The sequence below is a fragment of the Phodopus roborovskii genome, unplaced genomic scaffold, assembly GCF_943737965.1.
Source record: "Phodopus roborovskii unplaced genomic scaffold, PHOROB, whole genome shotgun sequence".
NCBI classification, from domain to species: domain Eukaryota; kingdom Metazoa; phylum Chordata; class Mammalia; order Rodentia; family Cricetidae; genus Phodopus; species Phodopus roborovskii.
This window is the reverse complement of record NW_026126588.1, coordinates 20,777,854-20,791,783: the sequence shown is the minus strand read 5'-3', so window position 1 is coordinate 20,791,783 and position 13,930 is coordinate 20,777,854. Positions and strand designations below refer to the sequence as shown.

General features: G+C 48.6%; 2 protein-coding genes across 2 annotated transcripts in view; one reads left to right on the top strand and one right to left on the bottom strand.

Moving 5' to 3' along the window:
* Positions 1-3,215, bottom strand: part of Eif5b (eukaryotic translation initiation factor 5B) — a 42,743-nt gene extending 39,528 nt beyond the window's left edge. Inside the window, exon 1 of the mRNA XM_051204460.1 lies at positions 2,908-3,215. Within this exon, the coding sequence (XP_051060417.1) occupies positions 2,908-2,942 (35 nt within the window). The 5' untranslated portion in view covers positions 2,943-3,215. The remainder of the gene's footprint in view (positions 1-2,907) is intronic.
* A 775-nt stretch (positions 3,216-3,990) lies between these two features.
* Txndc9 (thioredoxin domain containing 9) lies at positions 3,991-12,295 on the top strand. Its single transcript, XM_051204431.1, has 5 exons — positions 3,991-4,056; positions 4,838-5,046; positions 6,654-6,772; positions 10,500-10,754; positions 11,888-12,295. Exons 2-5 carry the CDS (start codon positions 4,858-4,860, stop codon positions 12,003-12,005), a joined length of 681 nt encoding a protein of 226 aa, XP_051060388.1. The 5' UTR covers positions 3,991-4,056; positions 4,838-4,857; the 3' UTR covers positions 12,006-12,295.
* The last annotated feature ends 1,635 nt before the right edge of the window (positions 12,296-13,930 follow it).

Here is a 13,930-nt window from a genome sequence, read left to right as displayed (position 1 = left end):
TGTGTATTGCTTTGGAGCCTGTCCTGGAACTAGCTCTGCAGACCAGGCTGGCCTCGAACTCAAGAGATCCTCCTGCCTCTCTGCCTCTGCCTCCAGAGAGTGCTGGGATTAAAGGTGTTGGACACCAACTCCCAGCTAGCTTTTGTGAAAGGCAGATAATCTGGATGCTTGTTACCTTAGCATATAATCAGTGAGAGGCCATCTGCTGTACTGTACACAGAAATAACAGGCTATCACTAAAGCACGCACTGCCCCATACACTAGCAACATGAAAACTGGATGACAGGGAAGGTTACAGGGATACATGGAAACACTGCCTCATCTTTTGTTGCATTGGTGAACACAAAATCCTACGTTTTGTCTCGTCATATTTCCTCAGTCAATAAAAAAGAACCAAAGAAACTTGCTAAACACCTTATAGGAAAGCTCATTCTCAGAATGACACAAGTCCAAATAGAATTACAGAATTCAAAATACAGATAAAATAGTCTAACCACCTCAGCTGCTAATAGAATAAGACATATGCCATACACCTAAAAACCAGATGAGTAAATTGAAACCCAATGCTGAATGGCTAAAAAGTTAGAATAAGGGTTAAACATAAGGCCAAGGGCAAGACAATCAAGTCATCTCCCCAGAAGCTGTTGACACCTCACCTACTCCTGCCTGGACAGAAGCATGCGCCTAGCAGAGACTGGGAAAAGCCTCAGGTGTGATGACACAAACTCTCTAAACCAGGGTTCCTCAAGAAGAACCTAAAACCAGATAGCTCAGGAAATTAATGGAACCCGGGAAATTAATGTTTTGAAACTACACTGCTAACATTTCCCTTCAAGATGACCCAAAAGTGAAGTACAGGCTACTAAAAGGGGAGGGAGACACGCCTTTAGTCCCAGCCTCGGGAGGCAGAGGCAGAGGCAGGCAGCTCTCTTGAGTTCCAGGACAGGCTCCAAAGTAATACAGAGGAAACCGGTCTCAAAAAAAAAAAGGGGAGGGGGGAGGTCAATCCAGCTCCTCAGTGTGTTCACTAACAAACCAACCTTTGACAACAGGGTCTTCACACCACCTGTGGAAATCTTTCGGAAATCAATCTTCACTAAAGCCACAGACAAAAATTATCTCCATAATTAAAGAGCCGGGAAAGTAAGTAAAAATTGGAAACTGAATAATATAAATGTGTCTAGCCCACCCTTGAAAGTCCAGCGTTTAACAAGCAAAATAGAATGCAGAGATTCAAGGTAGCCAGTCCGCCACTCGCACAGGGGGAGAGGCCAGACTAAGCTGTGAGAAACGTTAACAACTTAGAAAAGGCTAGCTGGGTATTGGTGAGGAACCAGCTCCTATTCCCAGGGCTAACCCGGCTGTGGTTGTATTCTGTTCATTTCTGGCTGGCCTGGTGCTGTTTATCTTTCAGATACACCTGATGCCTTTTCAGAGGAAAGGCCTCTTAGATTTGGTTCAGAGTATTCAACAAGTGGGCAAAACAGAACTGGCCACAAGACGATAACGTTTGCAGACAGGTAAAGGATGTGCGAGGCTTTAAACACACAGACAGTACCCACATTTTTCTCTCAGGAGAAAAAAAGTATTCAAAACTCCTACCAAAGGTTCAGAAATGTGTGTGTCACTACACCACCCAGAACTCCGCTTACATTTTTCTATTCTCCTGGCCCGCTAAACAGTGACTTTCAGGCCACTCTCTTGAGAAGCACCTTTGCCTGAATTCTAGAGGAAGCACAGACAGCTTCGTGCTCTACAGCTCCCTCTCTGCTCTTCCGGTACTTCCATTACCAAAAAAAAAAAAAAAAAAAAAAACAAACAAAAAAAAAAAAAAAAAAAAAAACCTCGTTCTTCACAAACTCCAACTTCGCCACAAGAAGCCCAAATCCTGTTCTCCAAACCTCAGCTTACATTTTCCGACAGACCTAACACCGAAACACAAGGCTCATCCTTTATTTCAACCCGTCAGCTGGCCAACCGCGAAGTAAACTTAGTATCCTAACTTCCAGTTAACAACTTTACAGCTTGAAAGCATCGTGTGTGACAGCCACGGCGACCAAGTGCCACATGCCACAGACTTGGCTCCCTACTCGGTGTTTACAACCCTGTGCTGTTTTAAGCTAAGTTGAGCGGCTACTGCGTAGGGATGAAAAGGAGCAAACAGATGGTCGCTGACTCCCAGGGAATAAACTCAACCGAAAAGGGTGACACACAGGCTTGCTCCCCGAATCTCTCACACACACACACACACACACACACACACACACACACACACACACACACACACACACACACACACACACACACACACACACACACACACACACACACACACACACACACTCTCACACTCCCTGCCCCGGAGAGGCTTTCCAAGTTGTTATTAAGAAGGCGACCCTGATTGCTTTCCTCGCCTCCTCCTTTACTGAGGGAAGCGCTAGGAAGTCAAGAAGCGAGCCAGAGAAGCCGGGCCGGAAGATGCGGAGCCCCAGAGCATGGAGTCCGCGCAACCGGCGCTTTAAATAGCCCAGGAGAGTTTCCAAGGTGGCCCTGGAGGGGAGGGAGCCGCGGGGCCGCGCGTCCGCAACTGCGAGCGAGTCCCCGGCCCCGGGCAGCGGCGGCCCGCAGGGCCCCGGGCAGCGAGCGGCCCCCAGCCCGCCGGCCGCAGCCGAGCTCGGAGGGCGGCGCGCACCCGGCCGCCTGGGCCGCAGGCCTGGCTGAGCAGCGCCCGAGCGGCCCTACGCCGGCCGGCCGGAGGGACGGAGGGACGGAGGGCCGGGCGCCCACACGACGGCCGAGCCCACGGCGCCCGAGGAGCGGGCGGTGGCCGCGGGACGCGTCCCGACCAGGCCTGCGCGCGTCCCGGCGGAGCCCGGCCCGGCCCGCGCCCGCCCGCCGCCCGCCTACCTGTCTTCGCTCTTGTTTTTCTGTTTCTTCCCCATGGCTCGGCAGCGGCGCTCGCGGCCCCGGCGTCCCGCTCCGGTGTGTCACACGCCCGCCGTCTCCCGGCGCCGCCCGTCCGCCCCGCTCCGCTCCGCTCCGCAGCCGCCGCCGCCGCCCGCACCCGGCTCCACACAGACGCGCGCACCGGGACGCGGCACATATGGTGTGAGCCCTCAGCACGCAAGCGCATCGCCCCGCCGCCTCGGCGTGGGGACGCAGGGCGCGGCTCATCGAGAGCGGCGCGGCGGATAGAGCGTCTCCCGTCGACCCCCGCCGGCCGGCTGGGGGGACCGAGCGCCCCCTAGCGGCAAAGGGGGGGGCTGCTGCACGCCGCGCGGCGACGGCCGGCGGCTCGGCTCCCGCGTTCTAGAACCTGGGGCCCTGCGGACAATGAGGGGTTCCGTTTCGCGCGGCTGCACGCTCCCCCCCACCCCCCGCCCGCGCTGAGAAGTCCCTCGACCCGGCCTGCGTCTCCTCGACCAAGGCTGCAGCTAGTTCATTCGTTACGGCACCGCGAGGAGCCGATGATGAGGGACACGCACCCACTCCGTAACACTGTGTGCATTTATTAACGGGGAAAGACGCGAGGGCGCAGCCACCGCAATATGCACCCTGAACGTGCGCACGTCCTAAAAGTTCGTGTGTCCCGGGGAGTCAGGAGGGAAGATGCTAGCCCGTCGGGTTCTGGGGTCCATGTTACTAGTGCGAGCTACACTTCCAACTTTGGAAACCACTCGGCTCGAAGCCAACCAAAGCCCGCGGTCGCTAGGCAGCAAGAGCGGGCGCGGACGCGCGGCCTGCGCACGAGAACAAAAACTACAATTCCCAGGGTCCTCCGCGCGCATTCCCTCCAGTCGTTAGCCCACAGGTACAGGCCCGGATTCTCGTAGTTCCGGGTGGCGGAGGGGAGACGCACTCCCCGAGGACTTCCGTCACTCGCCGGCCGCCCCTTCCGCGGGGGCGGAGGGGGCGGGGCCTCACACTGTCTCGCGAGAGGACGTTAGCCAATGAACAGGAAGGACCGGCAGAGCTGCGAGGCTGGAAGGTGCGGCGACCCGGTCGGTATTCTTGATCGGCAGCTTCCTGTGTCCCGAGGCGTCACCCGTAGCCCAGGTACGGCAGGGGCTGCTGAGACGCGCGCCGCCGCCGCCGCCGCCTCCGGCTGGATCGGGCGTGGTCGGGGTGGGGCCGGGGTGGGGCGGGGCTGGCGCAGCCGGAGGCCGGGACGCATGCGCCGAGGAGGGGGTGCGGAATCGCCTGGTCCATCCCCACCCGGAACTCCTCCAGCTGCCTCCGGCGCTCCGGGGCCCGGGGCTACGGCTTCCGGTAGGAGTCGGGGGGCAGTGGAGGGCTAGGTGTCCGCCGGTAGGAATGGAAGTCACGGGCGGGGCGCGCTAGGCCGCCCCGCCCCGCGCGGCGAGGGTGCGCTCGAACTCCCGGTCCTGCTCCCGCTCCCGCTCCTGCCTGGAGAAGTGAGGTCGCACAGCCACCATGCCCAGGCTGAGCTTGTTTGTGACGTGATGTTGTGGGGTCCCTGAGATCGGCTGGGCCAGTGCGCACGGGCTTGGTTGCGTTAATGAAAGCGAGGAGACCCCTGCCCCTTCGCGCAGCACCGCTCCGTCCCCCGAATTGGGATCCTAGATGGGGTGTGGGTGCGCAGGCCGGCAGGCAGGCAGGCATCACACCGTTTCCCGCTGCTTAGGATGGAGTTCCTGCCTCGGTTTCGGGAATCCGGCGGGGATAAACCTGTCCCCTGTAAAGCTGCTTTTGTTAGGATATTTCTGAGGAAGTGTAGAAATGAAACTCCTTAGGGCAGTGTCCAAGACCCTGTGTTTAAACAACAGCAAAACCCCCAAAGTGCAGACATAATGCTCGTTTCTTGTGACCCTCCCAGCTTCTGGACCGGTTAGAACAATGGAAGGTAACGGGTCGATCGACATGTTCTCAGAGGTCCTAGAGAACCAGTTCCTCCAGGCTGCTAAGCTCGTGGAAAGTCACTTGGACTCTGAAATTCAGAAACTGGATCAGATCGGTGAAGATGAGCTCGAACTCCTCAAAGAAAAAAGGCTGGCGGCACTCAGGAAGGCCCAGCAGCAGAAACAAGTAACCCTCTCCGCCCGCTCCCTGCGGTCGCCTTGGCACTGTGCTCCTGACCCCTGACCACAGTGTGCTGGCATGTGACCTCCCCGCCTCACTTCACGGTGTTCTGAACTGAACTCTGTCACCGTTAAATGTTTTCCCAGGAGTATAACTTGAGGGGAGACTTAGCCAGGATGTAACGTTTAGTTGAGCTGACGTGTAAAAGAGAGACTAAAACTTGTTTCAGACCAAGCTTAGTGTCCACATATCTAACTGAAAGCACACAGTAGTTCCAGGGGGAGAAGATGTTTCTTAGTGCTTAAGCATGTGCACGTTTTTATTAAATTGTCTTTTTTCTGGGGGGATGGGGTGGCGGGCAGGAACTCACTGTGCAGCCATGACTGGCCTGCTTCTGCCTCCAGGAATGCTGGGATTGAAGGTGTGTACCACCACACCCCAGTTCGTGTTTTTTTTTTTTTTTTTAACAAAAACTCAGTGAGATGATTGGTTTATCATACCCACTTCCAAAAGAACATGAAGGCTCAGAAAGATCATCAAAATTCTTTCTAGTTGAGTAAGTGGTGTGAAGGGGATTGAAACTTTTCTTTTTCTAATTTTTAATCACCTGGCAGAAAGGCACAGTGAGTGTCTAGTTGAGGTGACAAGCTCCCTGCCACCAGAAAGGTGGAACAGGCTGAAAGTTCTCAGGCTCGTGCCTTGGCTTGTGAAGTTGAATTGTAGGTGAGGTTTTCCTCGGTTCTGAACACCACGTGAGTAGTCCTGAGGACTCTGCTCACCGATGGCTAGTCTAGAAGCCCTTGGCTTTTGAGATTGTTACCAGGAAGTGGGTGGGCTGCTGAGCTGCTGCAGAAACCACACTGCCCCCCAAATCGATGGTTGTTTTCATGGGATGGTTTGTTTTGCCGTTTGTAATTATGTCTTATTTTTTGAGATTATAATACATCATTTCACCCTCCGTCCCATAGGCTCCCTTTCAAATTCATGGCCTCTGTTTCTATCGATTGTTATTACGTTCATATAAAGGCTGACCACTTGGTCCTGGGTAACGATTGGTGTGCTCTTCCCTGAAGAAGACTGCTCCCATTCTCAGCCTTCCGTAGTTTCCTGTAAGAATATTCAACTGAGTTTGTGTGTCTCAGTCCTCAGCGGTAGAGCTCTTGCTAGCCTGCTCCTGGGTTCAGTCCCCAGCATCACAGAAAGAAACATACAAAAAAAAAAAAAAAAAAAAAAAAAACTTAGAAAACAAACAGAAAAACCCTTTTGTAACAATTTGGCTCAAATGATCCTGATTTTAGTGGTTTAAAGAACACACACATGGAAGTTAAGCGGGTATTTTTGTATTATGTTCCTCAAACCTAAATTCCTACTGTGAAGCTTCTAATGAAGCAAATGAATTACTGAGATGGAATCATCTTAGCTCATGCTATGGAGAACTGTCATACATGCCCACAGAATGGTTTTGCATTGACAAGTTCATTGCTGAAAGGAATGCTCTTTGCTATGAGATGGAATTGGTTTCTTTAGAAGATAGCGCAGTGACTAAGACACTTACAGTACCAAGTATCACCGAAAGACTTTTCATCTGAGTTGTGTGCTTCCTTTGACATTAGGAGTGGCTCTCTAAAGGACATGGGGAGTACAGAGAGATTGCCAGTGAGAGAGACTTTTTTCAAGAAGTCAAGGAGAGCGAAAAGGTGGTTTGCCATTTCTACAGAGACACCACATTCAGGTAACTTTGCTTTCCCTCCCTGAAGTCCGTGCTCCTCTGGGAATGGTGCCCCTCAGCCATGTTCCCACGGTGTAGCTCTAGAGACATCGTAGAACCCAAACCCTGATTGCCCCCTCACTGTGCTGCTGTGTTTGCTGGGAAGGGGGAGCAGCAGCTTTCATAAATGGTGTTTATCCATTCACTCTGTCCTCTTGATGAGGACATAGTAAGTAGCTTGATCGTTTCATTGGAACCTTAGCTGGAACTGCCAGGTTTGGCTAAGAGTAGTTTTCCTTAGGGCACCTCAATCAGTGAATCTAAGGAACCCCTTAGGGGGAGTCACACACACACACCCCCAAATGACTGATATTTTTTTTTTCTTATTTTAGAGATTGATTTATTTGTTATGTATACAGTATTCTGTCTACAGGCCAGAAGGGACACCAGATTATTACAGATGGTTGTGAGCCTCCGTGCCCATCTGGCCTTTGTCTTAGCCTCAGAACCCACCCTCTTCGTTATCTACACCTCCTCAGAGGTGGAGTGCCTGAGATTCCTCCTCTAAGATAATGAGAGCAAATACTGGGAAGAATTAGAGACATAGCAGAGCATTGAACACTTTCCCTAAGGGGTTCCGCTGAGAGCAGATAAGGTTGAGGTTGCTTTCACTTGTTTGTCTTATGACCACACAAGCAGAGCATTTGCCTGTCACTAGCTCTGGAGCAGAGCGCAGACAGGAAGTGAAGACTGAGTAAATGTGTCTGGCGGACAGGAAACTGAACAACTGCAGTACTCAACCTCGAGGCAGAACCGGAAGAGCAAAATTCACACGGCCCATTACCTTTTGTGTACAACACCCAGAGTCCTAGGAGAGAGGGGATTTGTTACATTCCTGGCTATACATTTTGTTAATCAAATGTTTATGTAGCCCTTTGAGGTGTGGGTTCTAATTCTCTGTTTCCTGTATGGAAAGATGAAGTGACTGAGCTACTAAATAATAGAAGAGATCTGAATCCATGTGTAACCCTGAGACTAGCGTTACTAGTGCTTCTATATTTAATTTTTAGATTTACTTATTTTGCTCTATTGTATAACTATGTCTTGCTAGCGTGTCCATATTTGCGAGCCTGCTGCCCACAGAGATCAGAAGACCAAATCAGATCCCCTGGAACTAAAATCACGGATGGTTGGGAACCACCACCCTGTAGGTGCTGGCAACCCAACCTGGGCCCTGTGGAAGAGCAGCCCTTCCCTGCTGAGCCTCCTCTCCCGCTCCAGCCCCGCTTTTGCATTTTTAAACGCTTTGGGTTTCTGTTTTGTTTTTGTGGATGTTTTCCTTTGCTCTTTGTTTTCTGGAGGCTTTAACTGTTTTCTTTGTGTTGTTGGTGGTGTCTTGTTTGTTTGTGGAGGCTTTCACTGTTTTGTTTTTTGGTGGTATTCTCTGTGGTGTTAAAGAGCAAATCCAGGGTTTCATGCATGTCACAATCTTTATTTTTATTTTTTAAGACAGGGTCTGCTGTATAGCTCTGTCTGGCAGGGAGCTCAGATAAATTCATTCACCTGCTTCTGCCTCCCAAGTGCTGTAATTAAAGGTGTGCTAGATTTTTTTTAAAAATGGGTTTGTAGTTAGTTTTCTATTACTCTTTATTTTTTGGGAGGCCTGCCACTCAGCCTCCCAAAGTCATGACACAGAGGCTTATTATTTCTTACAAATGCCTGGCCGTAGTTTTTAGTTTGGCTTATCTCTAGCCAGCTTTTCAACTTAAATTGTTCCGTCTGCCTTTGCCCCTGGCCCTTCTCTCCTCGCCCTCCCTCTCTCGATTCTTCTCTCCTCGAATGTTCTCCTCATATTTATTCTCGAAGCCTGCCAGCCTCAGCTGTTTCTCCTCTTTATTAGACCGATCAGGTGTTTTAGGCAGGCACAGTAACACAGCCGCACAGAGTTAAACAAATGCAACATAAAAGAATGTAACACACCTTTACAGCATAAACAGATGTAACACTTCTTAAAAATTAGTAATCTACGTGGGTTGATCCCAGTCATGTGGTCTACACCTGTAATTTCATTTCTTTTGAGATTGAGGCAAGAAGGGGCAGTTTTGAGGCCAGCCTGGGCTGCTTAGTAAGATCTTTACAGCACAGCAGCAAAACATGTTCACTGACAAATGGTATGCAGAGACTTAATTGAAATAGACTCCTCCTACAGTGGGATGGGTTTATGTGCAAACTTCTTACATACAGATTTACTGTTTGTTTAGAGCAAACAAACCTGTTTTTTGTTCTCTTACCATTTATCTCTAAAATCTTGTCTTGTTTACTATTTTGGTTTTTCAAGACTGTTCTCTGTAGTCCTGGCTGTCCTGGAACTCACAATGTAGACCAGACTGCCCTAGAAACTCAAGAGATGTGCCTGTCTCTGCCTCCCAGTTGCTGGGATTAAAGGTGTGTGCCATCACCACCAAATGTTAGCTATGAAATCTGATTATTGAGCTTCCTGGCAGAAAAGACCCAGCCAGGATCAAGAATGGGCATGGAGGGTCAGGAAACTTCCTGAACCCAAACTAGTTATGGAGCAACACCAGGCTCAAGAAACTCCCGTGCACACCCAGTCCCACCACAGAGGACTCTGACGCACTGTGTGTTTTAAAAGTAATCAACTATTAGCTGGTGGTAGTGATGCATGCGCTTAATCCCTGCACTGAGGAGACAGGCAGGCAGATCTGAGGTCGATGTCAGCCTGTTCTACAGAGCGAGTTCCAGGACAGCTGGGGCTACACAGAAAAACCCTATCTCAATAAACAAATAAGTAAGATTTGACTATAATGAATACCTGTGTTTAAGAGCCACTGACCCTAAAAGATTGACAGTCTGTTTCAAAAACACTGGGAGCTTTAATGTAAAGAAAGCATCACTTTCTCTTCAGTAGATGGTTTAATAAAAATCAGTATAGAACTGCACTGTACAGTACAGAACTGTTGGGCTCTGTCTCTAGCACTGGGAAGTTAAAGGAGTTGGAATCACACTGATAATCACTCATTTCTTAAGGCCACACTAGCCATATGTTTCATTTATTTTGGTTTTTCAAGACAGGATTTCTCTGTGTAACAGCCCTAGCTGTCTTGGGACTCGCTCTGTAGACCAGGCTGGCCTCGAACTCACAGAGATCCACCTGCCTCTGCCTCCAGAGTGCTATGACTGAAGGTGTGCGCCACCACCACCCGCCTCACACAGCCATACTTAAGAGTATTATAACCTTTAACAGATAAGCTTCCCTGATAAGAGTGCCATGATTCAGGAAGTTCCTGGTGACTCCAGTCTTTGGGGGGCGGGGAGTTGGTTTTTGGCTTTTCCAGATAGTGTTTCTCTGTGTGGCCCTGGCTGCCCTAGGATTTGCTCTGTAGACCATGCTTGCCTCCACCTCAGAGACTGGCCTGCTGTAGTGGCCTGCCTCTGCCTGCTGGGCACTGAGTTAAAGTTGTGAGCCACCACTGCCCAGCTCTGGGACCCCAGCTTTTAACCGTAAATTCCAAATTTGACACCAGCTGAACTTTTGCCTCCTGTGAGTTCTGTCAGCTTCAGAGCTGTCCCCCTTCACCCTTAAAAAGACACCAGGAAACATTGGATCCTAAGGGAACCTTTAGTTTTTAATCATAGATACGGCGGCTCCTAAAATGGAGGGTCAACGGAAACTATAGAGATGCCCTGTGACGATCCCTTCAGCTTTTACCTCTCGGCTGTTCACTTCCAGGTGTAAAATACTAGACAGACATTTGGCAATTCTGGCCAAAAAACATCTGGAAACCAAGTTTTTGAAGCTAAATGTGGAAAAGGCACCATTCCTCTGCGAGAGACTTCGGATCAAAGTCATCCCCACACTAGCGCTCCTGAGAGACGGCAAGACACAAGACTATGTTGTGGGATTCACCGACCTAGGAAATACAGATGACTTCACTACGGACACGTTGGAGTGGAGACTTGGTTGTTCTGACGTTATCAATTACAGGTAACCTTGAGCAAAAACAAACCAAAAAATAGGCCTTTTTGAGATTGATTGATTGATTGATTTGTATGTTAACATTTATTTTATTTTGTGATATAAAATCCTGTTGGCTAAGATGTAGACAGCTTAGGAAAAGCCGGTTTTTTTCTTTCTTTCTCTTCCCCCCCCCCACCCCCCAGACAGGGTTTCTCTGTGGTTTGGAGCCTGTCCTGGAACTAGCTCTTGTAGACCAGGCTGGTCTCAGACTCACAGAGTGTTACTTGTGGGACAGTCTAAAATCCACCTTCCATTTTTTGTGCATAGCTTTGTCCCTTCCATATAGAAAGTACCGCCGAGTTTTGTGCTTATTTTTGCTTTAAAGGGAGAAACGGAAAAGAGAGAGACAGACAAGGAAGCAGAGAATCTCCCTTTCTCTCCTGTTTCTGCTCACTACTCTGAGTTCCCACAAACATGGATGAATCCTTCCTGTACTGTGGAAGTCCATTTCTCTCTAAAATTAGCTGGGTTTCTAAGAAGTTGTGCTTCCTGTCAGTGGCAAATGGTAGCTTTTTCTTTCGTATTTTTCATTTATTGATTAATTTATTTACTGTTTATTTAGGGCAGGCTCTCACTCTATAGTCCAAATGGTTCTCACATTCACAGTCCTACTTGAGCCTCCTGGCAACTGGAATTACAGGCATGTGCCAGTAACTACAGCCTGGATACCAGGAATACTCCCCAGACACACATATAAAACTATCTGAACATTTATGCCAGTCCAGGCTGACGGTAGTGCATTCCTTGGGTTTTACCGGTGTGTGCAAAAATGTAAACATTGTTGTGCCACACATTGAGTCCCAGCAAGAGCACAAACAGAGCAGTGTGGCCTATCATCATCATTAGCCAGGGGTCAGCACATCCTGTCTGCTTTGGAATGTTAATGCTCAGTGTGCAGAGGGCAGGGCTCCCTCTCATCGCCCCTAAAACGTTTATAATGGTTATGATCGTGATACACAAGGAACTCAAATGCTGATCTAACACAGTTAAGTAAGGTGTGAAACTATTACTCTTTAATAGTAATGCATTTTACAGTCTAGCATCCCAAATGTATTAAATCATAAAAAATAAAATGCTCTTGAACTTTGTTTCACTTTTAGTGGAAATTTAATGGAGCCACCATTTCAGAGCCAAAAGAAATTTGGGACAAACTTCACAAAGCTGGAAAAGAAAACTATCCGAGGAAAGAAATACGATTCTGATTCTGATGATGACTAGACTGTGCTGTACTTGTAAACCGTCTGTCTGTCTGTCCACTTACTTCAGAGTCAAGTGTATTTCTACAGTCCCTTGATTTCTGTCCAGTGCCCACACTACTTCCACATGGAAGGACGTCATTAATTACTATATTGTGTGTAACTTAAGAAACAGATATTTTAAGTTACCTGGAAAGGGTCTGGATTCTATTTTTTGTGATTAGTTTTATCATAACATAATTCTATTATCTTTATACCACTCACACTTGTGTTTTTAATCTATTGAATTAGAAATAAAAATTCAGCCAACTATTCCAGGATGTAGTGCGTGCTGCCTATAGGAAAGTCGGGTGACGTTTCGTGGTGTGCCACGTGCACTTGTCAGTGACCCCTCACCCCACTGGGGGGAGTGTGCTTCAGGAACCTCCGTTCCGAGTCCAACCCCCAGGGACCCACTTGGAAGGAGGGAAGCAATTTCTGCAAGTTGTCGTGTAACAACGTACACGCATAAGTCCAGTAAACACAAGTTGAATGTCAAAGGGTGACTTGGGATTTGGAGGCGATCCAGAGCAGGAAAGAACAGGAACGTGCAGAGCAAGCATTAATAAACTGAAAGTGACATAGCGGGGCTGGTGGTTGGCACAGCAGTTACGAGCACGAGGCACACGTGTACATGTACATGTACACACATCCAGGCAAGGTACATGTGTACATGTAAACTGAGGTGGATCTAATTGTTAAAATGCATAAGATCCTAGGGCTTCAACAGCCCTGTTCTGAGCAGGAAAGCATAGCAGAAAAGGTTCAGGTAAAACTGAAATGGCTAATCATGAACATCTCTATCCCAATAAATTAAAAGCAAACAAATTCCTAGTGAAATGGCTAATCATGAACATCTCTATCCCAATAAATTAAAAGGAAACAAATTCCTAGTGAAATGGCTAATCATGAACATCTCTATCCCATTAAATTAAAAAGAAACAAATTCCCAGAAAGACCAACTAAAAAAGTACCCAAGAAGGAATAAAAAGTGGCGTAGATATCTGGAGAGGGCTCGATGGCTAAGAGCACAGCACCTGCTTTTGCAGAGAGCTCAGGTTTGGTACCTAGTGCCCATGTCAGTGGTGGCTCACAGCTGCTTGTAACTCAAGCCAAAGGGGCCTGGAGCCCTTTACCGGCCTGTGCAGGCACCCGTACACACAAGTGCAGACTCAGATATACAAGAAGGAAAGCCTTTACTCATTTATTTAATTTAGGCAGGTAAAAGAGAGAGAATTTCTAATGGAAAGGTCTAACACCAAATGACTATCCTGATAATTCAGCAAAACATTATTAAAGAATAACATCAGTTTTCACAAATTTTAAAACTAAAGCATGAGATGACTTTATTTCCTCCTATTGGGCTAGCATGAAGCTAACACCAAGGCCAGACTGCAACATCACAAAATTATAGAGACCAATAACTCAAAAAATACTAGCAAACTAAAGCCCAGCAACATAAGAAAACAAGACTGCATCTTATGGCCACACATGCGTGCGCATATACCCAAATACAGACAGAAACACACATAATTTAAAACAAGTCTTACCACACAGAGTCTTAGGGTTTTTTGAGACAGGGTTTCTTCCTGTATACCTGGCTGTCCTGTAACTAGCTCAGTAAACCAGGCTGGACTCAGACTGGGAGATCTGCCTCCCTAGTTTTGGAATTAAAGGCTTGCCCCACTACCGCCTGACACATTTTAAATCGATGTCATTCATCCTGTAGCTACAATCGGGAAGCAAGTAAGAACAGCTTCCCTGACAGAGCTGACCTAAAGCACAATCGGAGACAGGAGGCTTCACAACAGGCTCTGGGGTAGACAGTAGACCCAAAGCTGCCTCTGACCCACCGAGGAAGAGTGAGAAGAAAAAAGTAGTCTGTCTTCTAAAGATAAAGACGGGGAG

Coding starts and splice junctions, on each gene's coding strand:
- Txndc9 (XM_051204431.1), top strand. CDS start 4,858: ATGGAAGGTAACGGGTCGATCGACATGTTCTCAGAGGTCCTAGAGAAC. Junction 6,773..10,499: donor TACAGAGACACCACATTCAG/GTAACTTTGCTT, acceptor GTTCACTTCCAG/GTGTAAAATACTAGACAGAC. Junction 10,755..11,887: donor TCTGACGTTATCAATTACAG/GTAACCTTGAGC, acceptor TTTCACTTTTAG/TGGAAATTTAATGGAGCCAC.